General features: G+C 38.3%; 1 protein-coding gene across 1 annotated transcript; it reads left to right on the top strand.

Annotated features, from left to right (window-relative positions):
• Window positions 1–1,142: 1,142 nt before the first annotated feature.
• On the top strand, window positions 1,143–23,237 carry LOC6631979 (uncharacterized). Its single transcript, XM_002055568.4, has 4 exons — window positions 1,143–2,659; window positions 20,204–21,650; window positions 21,719–21,910; window positions 22,008–23,237. The coding sequence occupies exons 1-4, from the start codon at window positions 2,579–2,581 to the stop codon at window positions 22,232–22,234; spliced, it is 1,947 nt and encodes a 648-aa protein (XP_002055604.1). The 5' UTR covers window positions 1,143–2,578; the 3' UTR covers window positions 22,235–23,237.
• Window positions 23,238–23,511: the final 274 nt, after the last annotated feature.

The following is a 23,511-nucleotide window of genomic DNA, read 5'->3' as shown; positions in this document are numbered from 1 at the left end:
ATTGTTTCAGCATAAGTACACACAAGAATCTTCAGATATATGTACATATATTCACAATCCATATTATTATTTTCGTTAATTTCGTATGTTTTTTGTTTTTAAATTGATATTCGTGTTAAATTCCAATTCCAACTGAGAGAGGTTCAAATGAATTCCGTCTAAGAGAGGTTAGGCTGTTCCGAATTATACAAAAAAAAAAAATAAATTGAAGAGAAAATTGCAACGCAAGAGGGGTGTCCAACTAATAAGATTGACCGATAAGGAAATTTTTACTTTAATATTGGATCTGATAAAAAAAACTTTCGAAATCTATCCAAATCCTTAAAACAAGCCGTTATTTGGCAACACCTTAGGCTCCCCGAACACACACACACACACACACACACACACACACACAAAAGATCTGCAAAGCAACAAGTAACAAAACAGCGGGAGTAAGAGATAGATGTCTGTCTGAGAGGGAGAGAGAGAGAGAGAGAGAGAGCGAGAAGTGTAGAAATGGGAGCGCGTTTGCGCAACTGAGTCAGTGGATATGGATAAGTGAACAATGTGTTGAATACAAGAAGCAGGCTGGCTACAACGCATATTGCAACAAGAAGCCAGCACAAATGTTACTCCAGCCATGGCCAAGACAAAGAACATGCATGAACTTCCATACCTACATATATGAGTGCGCATATGTCTGCGAGATATATGCCTTTGTATATGTAAGCAGTATGTGCGTGCCTAAATCCCAACAAAGCACAGTACTGGGGAGCTGCAAAGTTAGCAGACGCGTAATTAGTCGGCCAGCAGAAAACAAAAAAAAGTCAACGTTGCTCTTGCTGTTGCCGTTGTTGTTGCTGTTGTTGTTGTTATTGTTGTTGTTGTTGGCTTTGTTTTCGGGTTGCGCTTTTGGCAACTGCAGCGCACATAAAGTGACCGGAGGAGCAGTAGACAGCAGGCAGCAGGCAGCAGGCATTACTCTCGAGCATTAGAGCGCGATCTTGACACACACTGACTCAGCGGCGCAGCTGTCCCCACTCGCTCTCTTTAAGCGAGTCCACTTCGCGCACTCTCCCGCCGCTCACTCTCACTATTGCGGCCAGTCAGCCAGCCAGGCAGGCAGGCAGTCAGTTGGCGACGTCGACGGGCAGTCAGTATCGATTGAACAGTCGCGCGTAACACATCGAACCGATGCGGAGAGCCCAGTCAGGCCCCCACACCCCCGTTTGTAATAAATAGCGTTGCACGAAGCGACCACGCCAGCAAACGGCAAGAATACGCTGAGAACGACGGAGGCGGCACAACAGCAACGCGAGAGAGGCAATAGAACATAAAAAAAATACATATATATATAAAAAAAAAATTAAATTAAAAGAAACAACAAAAACAGTCAGTTAGAACAGCTGGAAAATAAGGCAAAACTTGAAAACGGCAGGCCTAAAAGAGAAAATAAATATTTTAGTTTATTTTTTTTTTTCTGTTCAAAACTCAATTTGTATAAATTTTTCGCGATTTCGTCTGAATGTTGTTTTTTTTTTTTTTGTTATTTAAATTTCGCCAAAACGTGCCTTGTAAGTTAATATATTGTAAAATGTCGCAGTGTTAAGTTTGAATAAAACATTATAAAAATTATAAATTACGAATGGAAAAAAAAAAACAAACATCGCTCGACGCCAAGATAAGAAATTCGTTAATAAGTAACTGAACGGAACCAAGCAAAATGCGACAAATTTGATAAATACAAATAAAATAAAAAATAAAAACAACAACAAATGAAACACAAGCAATACATGAACAAGTTACATGAACAACTAAAGAGGGAACAAAAAACAGAAAACTTAAAAAAAAAAATAAACAACAACAACAAGGTAATGGCAACAAAAATGCTACAGATTTGACATCATTAACATAACAGAACACACAAATACAACAGCCAAGTAAATAAAAATAAATTAGCAACTACATCGCAGAGAAGCAACAAAATAACCTTGGCACTAAGTTAGAAAAAAAAAAACCGAAAGAAACAAAAACATCAAAAGTAAGAGAAAAATAAAAAGAAACGTTGCTTAAAACTTTGACAAAAAAAAAAAGGAAGAAAAGAAACACATTTTTACCAGCGCCGCAACTTTGTGTTTTTTTCCTAGTTCTATTTTTTATTTTTTGTTTTTTTGTTTTTTTTTTTTTTCTGTTGAGTGTGCGACAAATACAAAATCTTACCCAAAAACAAACAAAATAATAACAACAACAAAAAGAGCAGCAAACGCGCTCCATAAAAATCCCAGCGATTGAATAAGTCAAGAGAACGAACAACGCAACGCACGAGAAAAATAAATCAAAACAAACACACAAAAATAACGGCGAGTCAAAGAAGAGAAGGCGGCGCACAGAATATCCATAATTCTAGATACGTCGATGCACTACAGAGCGACAGCAATACATCTGCACACCTGACACCAACAACAAGCAGCTAAAACAAAAGAAGAGAGTGAACGAACGAAAGAACAAAAACAACAACAACAACAACAACAACAAACAAGAAACCAAGTACAGCAACAAAAACAGCAGCAACAACAAGAACAACAACTAAGCAACAATGACAACGAAACAACCAAGAAAAGTAGCACCCGATGGCGGCTGGGGTTGGGTCGCCTGCTTTGGCGTCAGTTTGGTCAACGTAAGTCTTGATTCTTGCCATTTCCCATTTTGCCACACACACACACACACACACACACACACACACACACACACACACCCACTACAACAACAAAATGAACCTAATACTAATAATAACACTAGAAAATAATTAATGGGTTTATCCATCCGATTCTATTATACTATGCATGTAGTTTAGTTATTTTGTTTGATTTCGATTTCAAGTTAGGCTAGGTTAGTTCTGCCTGCTAGACGTTCGCGCTATACGTTAACTTGTTTACGATAAGATTTTGTGTATTTGGACGATGTTGGGGAGAGGCTTATGTTTTTTAGTGTTATCTCTATATCGGATTCATTAAAACCCAACACGATTGGTCAACGTTTATGACACACTTGATCAGCATGCGATTATAATTTCCATACAATCCTCGCATTGTTGAACAAGTAAGTCATAGACATTACCAACTAAGAATTTCAAAAGGGACACTCGAATCTGAGAACTCTTTAAGAAATCGATCTCTATACTTCATTAAGTTACTGGAGCATCGAATCATATGGATCAGCTGCGTTGGCAGCGCCTGTTACCTACTCAGCCGTCAATCTTTATAGTTATATAAAGAAAACTATGGTTAACGACTAAGCAAGTAGCAGACGTTGCACCTAAATCTACACAAGTATATTCAATTAATATTCGTGATTCGGGGTAAGAAATAGTAAAAACATTGTCATTTTCTTTTTCAGTAATTAACCTTTGAATGGTGTGTTCTATTTTTTGAGGAATACCTCCGCTGGGAAAACAGCTCGACTCGTAACACTTTCATTGCAGCTGGGGCAAGATATTCGCCAAGTACCAAGTGAAACATTCAAATTAGCAAAATGAATGCTTCAATTGCTAACTGAAGCAACATCTTGCCATAAATTTCGATCGCTCAATTCGATATATATTATATTGTACACGGTAATTGGGGCGATCAGTCAAATGTTTCCAAAACAATAAATCAAAATGCAATATGACAAGTGGAGCATATTGTGTCCCATTAACCATGGTTACCTGCCTGAAGAACCGAAGGCAAGGCTTTTGGGCTTAGCTCTAAATTGAAGGCCAAACAAGCTTATGTCTCGTCTGTCTAGGCAGCACCCGATGGCACCTGACACATTTAAGCAGAGCATCGAGATGCAAGCAATTGCGCCCGACACAGAGCACAATAAACATACAGGGTACATATAGACTATATAGAGTATATAGAGTATATATGCATATCAAAAAGATAAAAACAAATCGAAGAAACGAAATGTAACAAAAACAAGCAGAGCAATTGTTATGTTTGTGCAGCCAAAGATTGAATACCCTTACAGAAATATGACAATGCACAATCTAACGTTCGCTTCTATGAATTCAGAGATAGCTATACCAAAAATCGGTCACAAAGTTATATTATCCTTGGTAAGAGTATATCGAATTCAACGCAATGCAAGCGTGCACTCGTTGGGCCTCAGAGACAATGCGATGAATAACAGTTCACTTGCCTGACCTTGACACTTGACAAGCGCATTTAACAGCCAGTTCAGATTCGTTTAGTATTTGCAGCAGTTGATGTCAACCTCGATAACTGGTCCGCTTGCAGCCTGAGTAAACAAGCAATATTTAACATATCGTAAACAGTTATATATTACATGTTCACCTCAGGTTGCACGTGGCATTGGGTCAAAGGTAGACCAAAAACTGGACGTCCCGAGAGATCCATAAATTTTACATAGCGGATCTTCCAACGGTTTGCCAAATCACGTATACGAAGACCCGGTGTGCAAAACCCATACAACTCTATCTCGTTGAGCTTAACGCAGAGAACTAAGTTCGTTTTCCAATACACTCGCTGGCTTCTACGAAACGAAGTTCTTGTTTCTTTGCAGTAGACTTATCTCTCTTGAAATAATTGATGTGTTTGAGCGTTATCGACTCACTGGGCTGAAATAGAGTCTTCTATTCCTGATGGAATAACACGTAGTCTAGCTTCATTTGTCCCGCTCGTACTGTTCCGATTCCTTGTACTTAATATTCTATTCCCAGCGATTGCCAAATAAGCATTCCTAGTCTCAGTTTAAAATAAAGCCTAAAGGATAATGGACACGTTGAAACTGAGTCCCTTGAGTTAGCATAGTAGATCTCTTAACCGAGCATAAAAAGAAAACCGGTTTAGGAGAACTACTGTGCTTAACTCAAACGACTTGGCCAGGGTTAATTAATAACTGCACAGATACCGTATAGTAATAGTTACTAGTTACGAAGAAATCACATCACGAAGAATAACTATCCAAAGAAATACAATTTTCTGTTAAATTCCATGACATTGTTTAACTATATTACAAAATTTTTTAAATTTTAACCGTAAGCTGTTCAGAATATTAATGAAAACCTTTCGTATATTTTACTAGCTAAAACGAACTCGTTTAAGACAAAAAGAAATTTCCAAGCGTTGTAACCTAGCCTCATGAGTTTAACACTTCGTTTTTACACACGATACTAAAAAAGAAACACGTTGTATAAAAAGCGAAGTGCAAAGCCCACATGACTCGAAAAATAGGCAACTTGTAGAAAATCCAACTAAGGAACTATGCTTAAATATTCGTGTGTATATATGCACATAAAACATAGACTACTTGTTCTCAATAAAGTTGGATGATATTGTCTTTATATATATATATATATATATGTATACATACATAAGCAAACGTTGGGCATAAGCCACATGAGATTTGCGCGGCGGCTCTTTTAACGAGTGTAACAAAAACTCGTTATAAAAGACCACTGTGCAAATTTCATATGACTCAAATTCAAATAAACTTTGTTATACATGAGTAAGACTATTGAATAACTGTACGATTCATGTATATATAGTTCTTATCTTTAAGTATAATGTCAGTGATAGGCATAAAAATAGAAAAGTAGCATCGTTACGCGGAAATGAAAGCACAAACTCTGAAACTGAGCTCCATTATCATTTAAGAACAAAAACCTTTTCCCATCCAAATCTAGAATATAAAAACATTTAAACACTGCACTATCATATAGATATTATAATTTTTACAAATGAGCTCAAGTAATTCTATACAAATCCAGATTACCATTGATGATATTATAGTTAAGACACAAGATGATGTTCAAAATAGAGTTAAGCACAATCGCTGAAACGGGGCCCAATGAGGTTAGAATTGTGGCGCAGACAATGTTTATTAATGAAAAAACAAAAACGTTGAAAGGCCACAATCCTAAACCCATAAGACCCGACCAAAACTTAAGGAACTAGCAATAAGAACTACTTGCACAATCTGGCAATTGCTCAAGAACTATTTAAGTGTTTAAGCTAAGTCCCATGAATTGTGCGCGGCGGTGCTTTTAAAGATTCTCAAAACAAACCACATTAAAAAGACCGCTGTGCAAAGCACATGTGACTCAAACTAAGCTTATAAAAATAACTGGGTTAAATCAACTTAAACTAAGCTTAAGAGAAACTAACTTCGTTAAATCAACTTAAGTACGAACTATTTCTACTAAGTACATCAATTGCTGATCATTAACAATATTGTATACTATTATAAGAATCAAAGGCTGCTCCAATGGCTCCAGCTGAGCCTCAAAGGTTTATACACATCAAAACTCGTAACGTTTCATTTAAAACAAACAATGGGATAAAGCCCTAGTCGACATTCAGCTACTATAAACTGTAATTGATTATGCTTTGCAAAACTCCACACAACAAAAGTAAATTATTAATATAGATCATCCAGCTATGCATATGGTATATCGTTTTCTATAATTGCTTAGTAACCGAAAACTTTGATAAGATTAACCATCTGTAAAGGCTAACAATGGCAGAATGCTTGGTCGCACGACATCTAGAGAGAGATTACACGCACATACTTGAACATTATTACGCATCGACATTATAATGCGCAAATTAAAATTTAAAACACTCATAAAACTTAATTGATGTCCAATTCTACCCCTGTTTGTACATTTTTCTAAACAAGTAAGAGGGCCGACCTGACGATACCCTAAATCCAGCGAGGAGCTAGCATTCTAGCTCCATGGACACATACGTCCCCTGTACATACATTTTCACACCATATATACATCCTCTATATATACAACCTCTATATATACAACCTCTATATATACAACCTCTATATATACAACTTCTATATATACAACCTCTATATATACAATCTGTATGCATACAACCTGTATACATACAACCTCTACACATACATCCTCTACACATACATCCTCTACACATACATCCTCTACACATACATCCTCTACATATACATCCTCTACATATACATCCTCTACATATACATCCTCTACATATACATCCTCTACATATACATCCTCTACATATACATCCTCTACATATACATCCTCTACATATACATCCTCTACATATACATCCTCTACATATACATCCTCTACATATACATCCTCTACATATACATCCTCTACATATACATCCTCTACATATACATCCTCTACATATACATCCTCTACATATACATCCTCTACATATACATCCTCTACATATACATCCTCTACATATACATCCTCTACATACATCCTCTACATATACATCCTCTACATATACATCCTCTACATATACATCCTCTACATATACATCCTCTACACATACATCCTCTACATATACATCCTCTACACATACATCCTCTACACATACATCCTCTACACATACATCCTCTACACATACATCCTCTACACATACATCCTCTACACATACATCCTCTATACATACATCCTCTTAACACACATCCCCTATACATACATATCAACACACATCCCCTCTACACTTATCCTCTATACATACATATTAACACACATCCCCTCTATACACATCCCATACACATACATCCGATCTACATACATCCCCCATACATACATCCGATCTACATACATCGCCCCTACATACATCCCCTCCACATGCAACCCCTCCACATGCAACCCCTCCACATGCAACCCCTCCACATGCAACCCCTACACATGCAACCCCTACACATACAACCCCTCCATATACAACCCCTCCCCATACAACCCCTCCCCATACAACCCCTCCCCATACATCCCCTCCACATACAACCCCTCCACATACAACCCCTCTACATGCAGCCCCTCTACATGCAGCCCCTCTACATGCAACCCCTCCACATGCAACCCCTCCACATGCAACCCCTCCACATGCAACCCCTCCACATGCAACCCCTCTACATGCAGCCCCTCCACATGCAACCCCTCCACATACAACCCCAACACATGGAACCCCTCTACATTCAAGCAAGCTGAGCATTTTATGCATTCTATGGATAATGCTTTCTTGTCGATCATCGTTGATTATTATCGATTTCCTGGAAACGAGGCAAGTCATCGATAGTTCAAAAACACTAAATCTTTCGTACAAACTTGTTCCAATTTGTAAGTTCCTTATTATTGTAGTTCCCAAGATCGGGACAGACAAAAGGGCATGGCTGGATCGACTTGGCTATCAAAAGTCGCCTACTGGCTGTTACATACTTTTGCATAAGCTCATAATACCCTATCAATCAATTCCAAAGAGTTCCCAATCGATGTGCATTTGAATGGGCGTAGAATAAAATATAAAAAAATAAATAATAAGAACGAAACAAACAAACCAAAACATTAACATCATCAACATCATCATCATCATCGTCGTCGTCATCGTGGTGATCATCATCATCGCTGTGATAGCGCAAATCAGTCGATTATATGACCAAGTCCAGTGTTCGTTATTCGCATTGCTTTTCGTTATCGTTAGCAAACACTTTTAATCGCTTTTAAATCATTTACGAGCCAAATTAGCCTTTGAATCTTATACAATGCGCAAAGCGATCAGGCGTAATATTCCCCATAAATGTCACCCAGCCCCATAGCACATGTCTATATATATATATATATATATATATATCCAGCAGGCTTGTAGCTGATAAGTTTATAAGAGTAAGAAAATTTTAATATTTGTCCAAAGATTAGTAAAAACAAAAAACTTAATCACGTTATATAATAAGATATTGCCACAAATATGCGAATCTTATTTGTGCACAATTTGTTTATAGATCTTATCGACTGGCTCCTATTTTATCACGTGTGCTTTGCCAAAGATATCTTTGTTGTATCCATATCAAAAAGTAATATTTGCATAGACTACACAAAACCAACACGGCCTAACTGCGAACTACCGAATATCGAATGCCCTTGCTGATCTTCAACAACATCTGACATTGCAGCAGAGACCGATGGGGGAACCGACGACAAGCTGCAATTATATATATATTTATATATATATGTTATAGTATTAATCCGATTCAATTAGATCAGAAATATGTAAATGAATCTTATCTATTTATAATTCGATAAGTTCCAAAATATGTCAGGGAATCATGTGTACATGATATAGTATTAAGACGACTTTTCGACATGTCGAAAAAGAATTATTTAGTTTATATGTAGTGTAGTATTAATTTGATTCAACTAGTTCTAAGATGTTGAAGAAGTTGAACATAAGCTTTAATTTTGAGAAGGGATATATAGCATAACAATAAGAATTAGATAAGAGATATCCAATAAGAACTAATTTTCAAGAAAATAATATGTACAATTTGGTAGAGTCAAAAATGTTTCATTCCATCTCTTAAACACTAAATAATCAATAAATAATACCCATAGCAGAGAAAGCACAGATAATGAACATTTTTGAGAAACAGATAGCAAGGCCGATAAACTTCTAAGCACGTGCCGTAATTGTTGAATTTGGACTGGTTTGGTTTGGTTTAGGTTTGAGTTTGGTTGGCGCGCAAATTGAAAATCGTATTGCATCATTTTAGCATGCGATACAGAGAGTGTTGCCTAGATAGAAACGATACATATATATATATACATCAAATATACATATAAGTTTAATTGTACATAATATATAGAACCGATGTATAATTGTTTTGTGAGCTCATCGTATAATTGCCGCATTCAGCCGGAACCGAAGCGGGTCGCGTCGATTTTCTTTCAGCCCTATCGGCATATTGACCATTATTGTTTAGCTTTAAGCTCAAAAATGTTTCTCAATCGCTTAGTTTCTCGTTACGTCAAAGAAACAATAAACCCTCTATAGCTTACTGGAGCAGTTCATAAATATTTACGTGTACGTCAAATATTTTACTTTTACATATGTACTATAAATATTTCAATTTATTCAAAGGCATGTTCTGCTATTTCTACTACAGAGTCCCTCGTGTCGCCCACATGATATTTTGTGCTGAACAAAACATTTTGTCCGTAGAAGTTGTAATATATGAATATATGCACATATAGGTTGTGGCTATTGGGTGCGGGGTGGAGTGGGAGTGGGGGGCTTGCGAGGAGCTCTCTAGCATTATATTGTTTGTAAAACAAATTGAAAAACAAAACAAGAAAAAAAAAAAATGAAACTAAATTGAAGAGTTTCTCTGGCCACTCGCAGATCGGACTTTGTACGGAGACTTTTGCTGTCGGCCTTTTTGCACCTCCATCTCCACGTCCCGCCGTCGCCACGCACAAACCTCTCGACCGCTTGTCTGTTTACCCATATGTATATAATATCTCTGTGATTGTTTGACTGTCCATTTTTATTATATTTCGACCGATGTGTAGATTCAGTGTCAATACTGAAACTCAAGTTCTCAGACGTTCGTTGACAATTTGTTGCTGGCTGTTTTCTAATATTTGACGAATTCTGTTCTCGATTCTTCTGCTCCGTTCTCCACGACGAGCCGTGCCCGGTTTTATGTCGTTGCGCCAATTTGCGCGAAATCCAAGCAAAATAACAAATATCGTCATTGATTTGCTTTTGCTTTCAGTTCTTATTATTTTTTTTTTCTTTTTCTTTTTCTTTTTCTTATCAGCAGTGGGGCGATTAACACCTCGGCACGTTGTCGCTAAGCTCTCAGAAGTCCACTGGGAATATCCGAAACCCAAATTTGGGTAGGGGCAAATTTATTGAAACGAACGCCAATTAAATCAATATTGGCGCATCTTGGCGTTTGGAATAGATACCAATACTTTATTTATAGCCATTTGCCCAAGCAGGTTTCCCACCTCTCGCGCTGCTCCCGATGAAGTCAGACGAAAAGAAAAAAAAAAACCAAGAAAGCAAAAACTGTTTTTCTTAGAACTTTGTCGTTTTCATAATTTGCTCAAGATAATGATTCTTGAGTATCCAATAAAAGGCGTAATTAGTATACGAGGGCATGTGAGGCGAAAAATATACATTTGTTAATCCTCCACATTGATTGCTTATGGATTTTCGTAAGAAAAATTGATTACATACAGTTCTTAAAGTTGAATTTGGCAACACTGGAACATTAGAACGAATAGAAATAAGAATAAAGCCCAATATTGGATGGTTGTGGCTTGCAGCATAAAACATATAATGTTTCGTGCGACTAATCTTTGCAGCACTGGCGTCGTCCGACAAACCTTTGCAACACTGGCACAGCACGAAATTTTACAGTATAAAACCGACAATCGAATATATCTAAATCTAAAATAATCTGGCAACGTCAGCAGTTCATTGATTGGCATGCCAGAAATTCCCACGTGCCAAGCACACAAGAAAGGGTATTTAAGTATGCGCATATTTTGCAACAAATGCAACCTTTACCAATCAGTTGACTTCCGCAATTAAACTATTTCGTAGCCATAATTGCATTCAAGACTTGAGGCTCTTCATCTGGGCCACAGATTGTGCAGCAATTAGTTTCTGTAAATGAGCCGAAAAGTAATTGTAAGAACTATCTAATTACTAAACCCTATAAATTGTGAGCAAGTGAAATTAGGTGCTCGACTTGGAAATTTTTTGGAAGTTTTCTCTAAAGTGGGTAACAAACAAATCTTAGAAAACAACAAAATACTAGAATTTTAAATGTACTTCATATATCGAATTGAGATGATAATTTTTGCCGGCTGCCATAAACTTTTAGCATAAATATAAAAAAAACCAGAAGCAAGAGTTGTACAATAAATAAAGGTGCACGAGAAACTTAATGTTCAGCTAGATGATACCCTGTAATAAATTTCTTGTTTTGAAAATCTGATTAAATATGAACTGGAAATCTTTGAAAATGCGTTTAGCGAAACAGAACAATTTGAACAATTTAATATATTGCATATGGAAAGTACTAAATGCAGAGATATCCAGAGTGTTTGTTTGTTAAATAATTTAACAAATAACTATTATGCTCATTTCTTTATTTTATTTTATTTTTATTATAAAAGTCAGTTAAACGAGCAAAAGATTCGTTTAACAAATAAAGCGGGCAACTGGCATTCGCAGGTAAATGTTAAAATTAATTGAAGAGCCGATCCGAGTCAGAGCCAGAGCAGATGTAGCTGGCGCTGTGGGCCTAACAAATTGTTGCTAATTGCCAATCTATGGAAATACAAAAGCCGCTAAAAAGGATACAACAGTAAAAAGTATAGCAACAATTTGTTTTGGCCATTTGATACGAAATTGATGCGAAATTGATTCTAATGCCAAACTCACGAGCCAGACATCTATTTATATGGCCAAAGCCATTCGGCCAGCAGCGGGTCAGTGTCTTGCTTGATAGTTGGCAGCAGCTGCTCAGCTCTGGCCAATTGCTCTCGAATGGGGGGCAGCACGTGCATAGGAAATTGTTTGTACATGAAACCAGCCACACTCTGCCACACACTATGTCTCAGTGTGCGCCCCTCTGCCGCCCCGCGTAATGCTCAGACAAGCTGTTGCCAACTGCAATGGGTTTGAATCAATGTCAATAGTCAATGCACACACAAGTGACGACAACAACAACGACGACAACGACAACGACAACGACAGTGACAACAGCGCTTGCTGGCCGTGGGGAGTCTGTTACCAATCAGGTTTTATTTTTTAGTCATAGCCACAACAACAACAACAATAGCAACAACAAACGTGCTTTAACAATAGCAGGCAGCAGCTGATGCCGTTTGATCACGTGACTTTGTGGCAACTAGTGTTGTTATGCCCTGTTCAACAAGTGAGGAGAGAGAGAGAGTATATTGGCTGTGAAGATTTGCTTGTGCCTACGCAACTCTCGCTTTGTTTACAATTCTCAACAAGTTAGGGCCTTGAAAGGAGCAGAAGATTGTTGCCAATCCCAGAGTCGAATGTAAAGCCCGCTGATGTTAGAACGGACGGGCTGGACGGCTTACAATTCTCAACAAGTTCTAAAGTCGATTGAAACGTCAGTTGATCATGAAACGGGCGGTTCTTGCAATAACTTTTCAACTTGTTCATTTTAGTTTTTGCCATGCTGGTTATTAGTTATAAGTAAAAACATTAATGTCGATAGGTATTTTAAAGGCAACTTTTTAAGGTCAATAAAATTCTGCAGGCAGGTCATCTGATGGCCTTCTCTGTATGAACGAGCCAAGCAAAGGCATTATTGAACTGTGAGCGAGTATTAAGCAGCTGATTGCACCCGATTGCAACATTCTCTTTTTGTTGTGTGGACACTGCGTTTCCTGCTGCTGCTGCTGCTGCTGCTGGGGCGACGGCGGCTCCAAAACTCGTTTGCAGTCCAAAGCTAAACGACCGCCGATCACTTACAAATATACCTAACCAAGTTGTATATATATATATATATATATTTATATATTTGTGTATGGATAAATCACATGATTGCGATCATGCGGAGCGCGAGTGAACTGGAGGCACCCCGTACAGCTCCGCACCATTCCGGAGCTTCATTTCCGCGCCCGCTTCATCCGCTCAAGCGTTCAATTTAGCTCGAGAGAGTTCAGTTTGGGTTTGTGTATGTCTCTCGTTTTTAATGGTCGACATTTTAATTGAAATGTTTGACAGCAGCCGCCGCAACAAGCCGCAGACCCAGTCACTGGATCCACATAGTGAAATGTACTTTACAGTTAATTGCTTCAATTGCCAGCAAACACACACAAACACACACACACACACACACACACACTCACACAAGAAATTCAATTCAAATTTATTTAACATCGATCTTTGAGACAGCCGCTCCGCCCTCCCTGACCATCCCTGCTCATAGGCTTTCCAGCTCTTAACCCATTGCCCATTAAGCAAAACGCATTTTTCAATTAACGCAAATGAATACAAAAAGAACAAGAAAAAGAAAAAGCAGAAAAAAAAAACAAAACAGAATATAATATGCATTACATTTAAAGCGTATTATTAACAGACTCGTAAAAGTACACAATGTGTAAATTTGCTTTTAATTATGAACAAGTCGCCGAAACATCAAATATTGAACCGCAAAAACAAAAAAGCCATTGAACTGCACGTTGTACGCGTTGGAGAAACAAAGTGCTCAGTGCTAAGGCAATACTTTTGTATTTAGATAGAGATACGTCTCGACGAGGGAATACGACGCCCAAAACACTTGTTTCACCAAAGGTTAATAGCCTCTGTCTATGATTATGTAATTGGAAGTGAAAACCAGAGATACTACATGATTTAACAATAATATGTAATATGTATGTACATACATATATCAATAATTTCTCTTGCTTTGACAAATATTGCAAACGAAATAATTCCAAGAAAAGAGAAGAATCTAAACAAAACTGAACATTAAGTCATCGATTCTGATAAGAATACTATATTATATATGTGTGTGTGTATGTGTGCAACAAATGCAAATTAAAAAAGCACGAAATTATCATATTCGTGGAATATTAAATCAACGCACAGAATCCACAACATATTCATAGACTTTTCAATTGTTCAACATAAACAACAAAGTGTTTAGCTCTTCTTTTTGATAAAAATATATCAAAGACGTACTGCAATTTCAATTAACAAAAATGGACGTGCTACCATCTTAACCAAGTTAAACACCGCCCAATCACCCCCCTTTTTTTATCGCGCTGTCTGTCCCACAGTTTTGAGTGATGATGGAACAGAAAATTAAATTCCACATTTCGAAGGACAGAGGCTAGCCTGGGCTTAACTCTGCGGGCCCAAGCCCACTGAAAAAATGAAATGAAAACGCAAAACAACACAAGTTTAAAAGCATACAAAAAAAAAAAAAAAAAATGCCACGCAAAAGTTAATGGGAAATCAATAGAAAAAACAACACAAGTTTAAAAGCATACAAAAAAAAAAAAAAAAAATGCCACGCAAAAGTTAATGGGAAATCAATAGAAAAATAAAATGGAAAAAAACAATGACGCTAACAACGTCGAGGACATGAGAGCGAATAAGTTTTGTTCACTGAAGCTTGATTTACGGTCAACACAAAACGATGACATCTCGCAAAGCGGCACCCAAAAAGCTGATAGCCCTATGGGACCCACGCGACGTCATCGACAGGGCCGCGACTCGAGTGACTGACGACGTCATCAGGCCAAAAAAAATATTTGATAACGACAATTGTCACGCAATTATCAAAGTGTCTGCCAAGTACAGACTAAGGCCCATATCTTTAGCAGATATACATATACAAACGTATACGTACATATACACAAAGCCGTAGAGACGACCCACTAATTAGAAAAATATCAAAATCCCCCTACGAGCACGTTGCGTACTCGTGTGCTCCAACCGAACTCCGCTCAAACTGACCCTACCACCTTCCGGTAGGAAACATCAAATGGGTCTATCATAATCAACAGATTGTTTGTCTTTTCGCATTTCTGGATGAAGGAACGGCTAAATTTCTGCAAGGTGGCAACGCTGCAAAAAATGTTCTTGTCAAAATTACAAGACAAATAAAATTAAATTGAAAAAATTGATTAAAACGAGAAAGTAAGGCACGCCGAATATGCAATACACTTTTAGACATTTCCCTTTTGCATAAGAAAATATAGAATCACGATCTTTCCTATGGCAACTATATGATATACTGGTCCGAGATTGATAAGATTTTGCAAATACATATGTATGTACATATGTATATAGGAAGCACATTGAACCCTTCCAATGACGAGTTTGAGTAAGATACCGCGATGAACAAAAAAGTTTTCCATACCAGAGAACCTGCTTTTCGATCGATCGTTCCTTTGACAGCTATGTGATATACCTCTCCGATCCGGTCCGCCTAAAATAAAAAGCGAAAGAGAAAGAGTCCGACGAGAGATCTCTCCTTCTATGCGTTGTACATTTCATGACAAAATCATAATACCCTCCTCCTACAAAGCTATAATAAAATAGAGCCTTTCGAGTGCGCCTTATTTCAAGTGAAATCTCCCTGAATATAGCATACGATCTATGAATCCTACGAGATACTATTAGGGCTATCAGAAAAAAATCCTAACTGTTGCTAAAACTGATCCTTAAATGCAGCCTAGCAGCTGTTTGTTTTCTTTTTGCTTTGGCCAGAGAGACCAACTGCTGTTGGGAACAGCTGATTTGTTATCGACTTGCATTTGAGATCAATATATTTGCCAGTTTTCTTCGTTGACTAGTGTAATTAATGGCCCATTATTAATTGTACAATTTCTGATTTCCATAATCTGTTCTGCTAAATACTCACAATGAAGACACATGTCAATTACAGCTGCAGCGACGAGCGCTAGCAAAAACACGGTAATATATTTACTTTATACGTATATTATTGCATAAGGCATATAGAAACAAAAAGAACAAATCCGAAGCAATTTCAGGGAATACTTTAAGGGAATCACCCAAAAGTCGATTAGCCACCAAAAGTAGTAGGTAGGCATGCGAAAAAGCTAATACTAAACGCAATTCAAGTAAGAATATTGAAGATTCCACAAATTAGCAGATCTCTGATGTACACGATATTCAACTAAGATGGAAAAAAATGTATATAGATACAAATGACAGCTTCGAAAAATCTTATCAATATCGGACTAATATATTGTGTGATAGAAAAATAGAACCAAATGTATTTCAAATTTTGTATTAAAGCCAATAACATATAGAAAACAGTATATCACATGGTTCCCAGGCTCCTCTATATCGTTTGCTTTTGGTCAAGCCATATTTGTGCAAGAGCATTTTATATTCGGTGTGCCGCAAGCGTTCTTCCCTGTTTATATATGTGCTTATATACATAATTAACTTGAAATGGGCCAACAACAATTCACACACATTAAACGACAAGTAATATTGCCCCCATGCAAATATATATATATATATATACTATATATATGTAAATAGGGTCTTAATTTAAAGTAACGCTTGCGAACATCCGAACATCACGTTAATTTCACGCAAGTGGTCGTCACAGCGACTACTTGTAAATTAGATTGGAAAATATTGCACACATGTTTAAAAATAATAAAATGTCTAGTGCAAAATTCACACACACACACACACTTGCCCAGTGGCAGCCCTTTCGACACCTAGCTTTGGCCCGTGTGATGGGCAAATAAATATAAATCAAAAGCTGATTTAAAGCATTTGAGGCACACGAATTCTCGATTCGTTTAAGGGTGCGCTAGAGGGAAGGGTGGGTGGAGAGAGGTGGGGGGGGGGGGCGCCAATAAACCAGTCACAGTCGCAGTCACCGTCAAACACACCGATTAACGAGTTGGTTTTTCATGTTTTTGTTTGACTTTTGCTGTTTTGCGCTAAAAGCCCGCCTGCATCGACAAATGCCAAAAACAAATAAAACCGAATTTCGCCTAATCAAAATTCATATTTTCACATTACAATGGTAGGTGGAACGAGGAGGAGGAGATGGAAAATCACAATGTGCGAATAGAATAGATCAATGTTGGGAAAAACGATCGAATATACGAATTGCAATGTAAATCTTTTCAAATAAATCATATGATTCGGATTATGTAAAGTAAAACTGCCTAAGATATTAACTAAAAATTGTTACATCACAAATGTTGCATGTCTATATTTGTATATGTATGTATATGTATGTGTGCCCAGATAACAAACAGTGGGTGCGAAACAACTTGTGCCATGTCTCGATCACATGCGAGTTGACAAAATCAAAGTGCGCCCAATTATAATTATAGCAACACCCCGAGAAACAACTGTCGATGGCTAGGCAACAAAAAACTAGTCTAGAGTTTCGTGGAGTGAGCTATTTAAGGAGCGTGTTTTGTTGTTCTGGCATTACCTGTGCGCGTGTTGCTTTGCTAGTTTCAATTATGATTGGTGATAATTCAATTATCAAGCAATTAACGTTTTGAATGAAACGCCCATAAACATCTAGCACCAACTCTTTTCTCGCCACGGTGCCAAACAGGCATGTGGGGGCCAGGGAGATTATTGCTTGAGTGAAATGAAAAGCGATACACACGCGTACACGAAAATCAATAACAGCACAATCAATAATAATCGTTGCAAAGGCACAAATAAAGCACTTCACGAATCATCATCAATAAACACAATAAAAACCCAACCATTCGAGTACCTGTTTAAGGTTATAAGCCACAATCAGAATGTTAGAAACAAGAACCCAATAAATTAATCATTTTAACCGGGTAACACAGCTGGCAGAGTACAGCAAACGATCGGAAGCTTAGCTCACGTAGAAAATAGAAAATAGCTCGCATAGAAAGGTGAAAGCGCAAGTGAAATAAGAGTGGAAATCAATTCTACATAGCTGAGAACGGGAGCCAGTGCCAAAAGCTGTATGCAAACGAACTGTATGCAGTTAAAAGATCAATAATATATTAAAATAGGGCATAGTTTTCGTATAATTTGCTTTCAATTTGAGTTAAGAATTGTTAGACATATTTATTTATATATGTACATCAACCATTATTATATCAATATGCAATATCTATTTTACTATTCATATGCATTCTATTATTTTCACAAAATGTAGTTAACTATTCAAAATAGTCGAGAGTTTCAATGTTAAAAGCCACATGGATAACTTTATAAAGCTCTGAATACAAATGAATCAGCCGCGCGGGGGAAGAAGGTCTCGCAGAGTCAACATTGCCCTCGAGCCCACACTTTTATTTGGGGACAAGCAAATCAGCAGCCTGTTGCATGATAAAATGAAGGCCAACGAATTGAGGGATTGACGAATTGTCACAACTTCAAGTGCATTGATACTAGACTAAATATATAGTTATATACATATATATATATATATATACTCTATATTGCTACCTGCATATGTACATAAGTAGGGGCTGTCTACTTACCCGACCTTATCGACTCTGCTGACGATAATAAGTTGGAATATGATGACGTTGCCCGCCCATTTTTGTTGTGTTTTCTCTTTTTTCTTTTTTCTTTTTTTTTTTTGCTGATTATGATTTGTTTGGCATGTTGTTTTGCTATTTGGCCGATAAATCACGCGGCCGTCGAACATCCGATTAGCCAACAAATTGCTCAATATAAAAACCGGGCTAAGGTCATAAAATTTAGGATCGCGTCGAACGGTATAGCTTCCTGTTTCAATCCACCTCCATAAAGTTAGTTAGTTATTACCACTCTGTAACTCACAGATAAGGTTTTCACATATACATATATATATGTATATAAATATATGTATACTTCTGTTGTTGCGATAAGCAACATTATTGTTGTCCTAGGAACAGTTGAGCTTGCATTCACGCATCCTAAAATACAAGAGACAATTATTAGAAGTTATAATTACAGGCAATTATAGATTAGATATTTTATTTACCTCAGCCTAAGTGTGATGTTATCTTCATGGGATTACAAAATGCTCCAATATATATGCATATATATAATGTATATTGCCCGGTTTTGCCAGGCTCCGATTACTTTTCCACCCATTTTCCACCCACCTGAAAATCACAAAAAACTTTCGAAATAACAAAGAAGTTTCACACAACCTTTATCCACAAAATTGTCCACACTTACGGATGGATTTTTCGAAAATCACAACCTAATGGCAGCCGCCTTGTCCAGTCCGAGTTGCTGCTTCAAATTTTTGACATCCATCCATCTATCATGACCTCATATGTGTAACTTTCTATTTTACATAGTTATTTGAAAATGTGTATCAAATATAGAACCAATGTTGGAACAAACGTGTTCCGACCACTTTAGTGTCGTGCTGGAAATAAAAGAGGGTTGAAAAACGAAGCAACATTATAGGGTATTACAAAAAAGATTCGCAATTTTAAAGGGGCGGCGAAGTTATGTCCCTTCAAAACGACATCTCGCTAAGATCAACTAGGATAGTTGGTCGGCGGTTGGTCGGCGCAGCTATTTCGCCTTGAGACGACATAATTCCGCGACAAAAAGTTGATCACCAATCAGTCATTCAGTCAATCATTTAGTCTGATTTTATTGTTCAATTGTTAATCAAAGTCGGACCGGAACCGTCGACAAACAATAGATAACGATTTTTGCATTAAAGAGTCAAGTACAGCCTTTTGTTATTATTATTATTATTATTATTATTACTATTTAAGACCCTAATGCATTAGAATCAGTTGAAAGGTTTCTCGTAGTGCTACTTAGCTGTAAAGCCGTGTTATCTCCCAATTAGCTAATTGTATAGATAATTATTTGAATATTTAATCTGATGCTTACCTTCTCACTGTCATTTGCAGCTGGCCACCCGCTCGATTGAGCCATCGTTTGGGCTGCTGTTTGGGGACACGTTGCGAGATCTGGATGTGGGCACCACCGGGGCAGCGATTATCATCAGCACAATGGATGTGTGCATGAACTTCTCGGGCTTGTTTGTGGGTCCGCTGCTGAAGGAGTTCTCCTACCGTAAGGTGGCCATTGCCGGCTCGCTGCTCTGCGGACTGGGCCTCGCGCTAACGTCGCCGGCCACCACCATGGCGCACATACTCAGCACGTACAGTGTGATCAATGGCATTGGCGTCGGGCTGTCCACGTCGGCGGCATTTGTGGCCCTGAATCATTACTTCAAACACAAGCGCGGCCAGGCGGTGGGCCTGTCCATGGCGGGCACAGCGATGGGTATGCTGATAATGCCGCAGCTTGTGCGCATCCTGCTGGAGGGTTATGGCTTTCGGGGCGCTGTCCTATTGCTGTCCGGCGTTGCGCTGAATGCGACCGTTGGCTCGGTGCTGTTGCAGCCCATCAAATGGCACATGAAGGAGGAGTTTGATGACGAGGAACTGATGTGTATATCGGCGCTGCCAACACCGCAGCCGCAGCTGACGGCAGGCACTGGCGCAGCAGCAAATCCGGCGCCCACGTTCAATGTGATCAAAGAGGATGGCAATGAGGAGGATGCGCTGCCGGAGCTGAATACGCTTCTATTCAACAAGCATCACCACCAGCACAATCATCCATCCATACGCAAAAACTACTCCGAAATGGCAATGAACACTATGAACGGCTCCAGGCTGGGTCTGACCAAGCGGCCAACGTTTCCGCGCATCATGTCCCTGGCGGGTGTCCAGTCCGCGGATGTGGGCAGCGGCAGCGGTGGTTATCCCTCACAGGCCGAGGTAAATACAACGCAGTTGCGCTGCCGCAAGGCATCGGTCACCTCGAATCTGTCCTACATGGATTTCACCGGCTCCATACTCCAAGTGCATCTGAACACCGGCGACGATGAGTTCGAGCAAAATGATCGTGAATTGCGACGCGTGGGCACCGCCACGGGCAGCATTTTGGGCGGCCATCGGGATAGCTTCATCAAAATGAAGCCCACCGAGCTGGAGAAGCAGCAAACGGAGCTGGCCGATGAGGAGGCCAAGAAGAATGTAAAGAAGCCCGGCTTCTGGCGTCGATTTGCCGATCTACTGGACATTGCCATGCTCAAGGACAAAATGTTTCTCAATCTGCTGTTCGGTCTGTCCATTTTCTATGTGGCCGAGATGAACTTCAAGATGGTGACGCCCTTCTTCTTTGCCAATTTGGGCTACTCCAAGGCGGACGTCGCCTACTGTCTATCGATAACAGCCATTACGGATATTGCGGCGCGTATTGTGCTGCCTCCGCTCTTTGACAGGACGACGATCAAGAAGCGCACCATATTCCTGGTCTCCATTATCTTTGTGGCACTCACGCGTTCCAGTAAGTTGCGTTATTGTGCTGTGACATGTATCTCTTTGTATCTAAAAATATCTCAATGCTCTTTGTAGTCATGGCCGAGCAAACGGAATGGACTCAACTGATGCTCTGGCTATCCATTTGCGGCTTCTTCCGTGGCTCAGCTTTGAGTAACTTTACGCTGACCGTTTCCGAGTACTGTTCGCTGGAGAAGCTGCCCTCGGCCTTTGGCTGGCATCTGGTCGGCAAGGCGCTGTTCGTCATCAGCTTTGGACCCTTGATTGGTAAGTAATAAGATTTGGTTAGATTTGCGTCTCTCTCCCTCTCTCTCTCTCTCTCTCTCTCTCTCTCTCTCTCTAATCCGCTAATTTGCTTTTCTAGGTCTTATTCGCGATTTGACCAACAGCTATCCCATTTGCATACACACGCAGAGCGTTTGCATCATGATATGCGCTCTGGCCTGGGGAATTGAGTATCTGGTGGAGTTCATTCAGTCACGTCGTCGCACCGCCGATGCGGCACAATTGCCCACACAGGATGGTGGAACAGGAGCAGCCGCAGCCGCCCCAACAACAACAGCGCCAGCCGCTCAGGATGTCAAGCTGTAATATGAAGGCCAAAGATCAAGAGAGAATTAATAGAGATGCATTAATTTAAACTCATACACTGAAACTAAATGCATACTACTTAATACTTAATTAGTTTTATGAATAGATATATATATACACATATATATATACGTATGTTTGCTGTGGGTTATTTGCCGCTAGGAATTATAAAGCACGAGTTAACATCTGCCCAGTAAAGAGTTTCAGTTTGGAAAAAGAAGCATATTCTTTATAACTTTCATTCGTGAATAGCGCCCAAAAACTTATATAAAGCCTTTGCACTGTGTAACCCTCTCCTCTAATTGTATTTAAATTCTCATTTGCCAGTCTAATATACATATATGTAATATGCTCTAATTAAGATCGATTAACGTAACGTTTCATATGATATATGCTTAATATTATTTTCCTTTTTTTTTTTTTTGATTATTGTATGAACTTGTATGTGATAGTTCAAAGATAGTTTATAAGTTAGTTCTTAACATGAAGATTTACAAAAGTACATATGTAAACTTATACTGATCAAAAAAAGGCATAAAAGCAACAAACAACAAAACTGGCTTTAAAATCGATACTTGTACCTTTAAAGCGAAGTTAAACACGAGCAAAAAACAAGAGCCCAACACCAACTAACTATATATATACAGATATAAAACGTTATATAACTAAAGTAGAGCTGATTTATCAGTTTAACAGTTTATATGCCTAATATATGCCCATAAAAACCATTATAAATATATATATATATATATAAAGCTGAAGCCAAGTTAAGTAAAGTTAGACAACTAAATGAAGTTATGTTTAAGAATGATTTATATATATATATATAGACAGATTTGTCGCAAATAAGGCACAGTGCTGAAGGTAGCCAAGAAATATATAACTAATTTTTGCCAAGAGACAGAGACAAAAATAGCGAAAGAGGGGGAAGGAGAGCGCGCGCGATAGAGACAGAGATGGCGAGTGCTGTGAAGAGGGTTAGCAATATGTATATATATATATATATATATATATATATATATATATATATATATATATATATAGAAAGAACAATATCAACCCACCAGAAGCGAGCAACAAAATATCAACCCCAGAGATATGCATTCAATATATATATATACACATCTATACATGTATGTATGTATACAACTATATATCTATAAGCTGCTCGTTAGTTTTGAGTAGGTTTTTTTTTTAATATTTGCGAGCGCTTGTCAGGACTTGGAGGAAAAATAAATGCCTTATTGTAAGATATGTAAATGCAAAAATTGACAAAA

The sequence above is a fragment of the Drosophila virilis genome, chromosome X (assembly GCF_030788295.1).
Source record: "Drosophila virilis strain 15010-1051.87 chromosome X, Dvir_AGI_RSII-ME, whole genome shotgun sequence".
NCBI lineage: Eukaryota > Metazoa > Arthropoda > Insecta > Diptera > Drosophilidae > Drosophila > Drosophila virilis.
The sequence above is the reverse complement of the archived record's forward strand: the minus strand, read 5'-3'. Positions and strand labels throughout refer to the sequence as shown.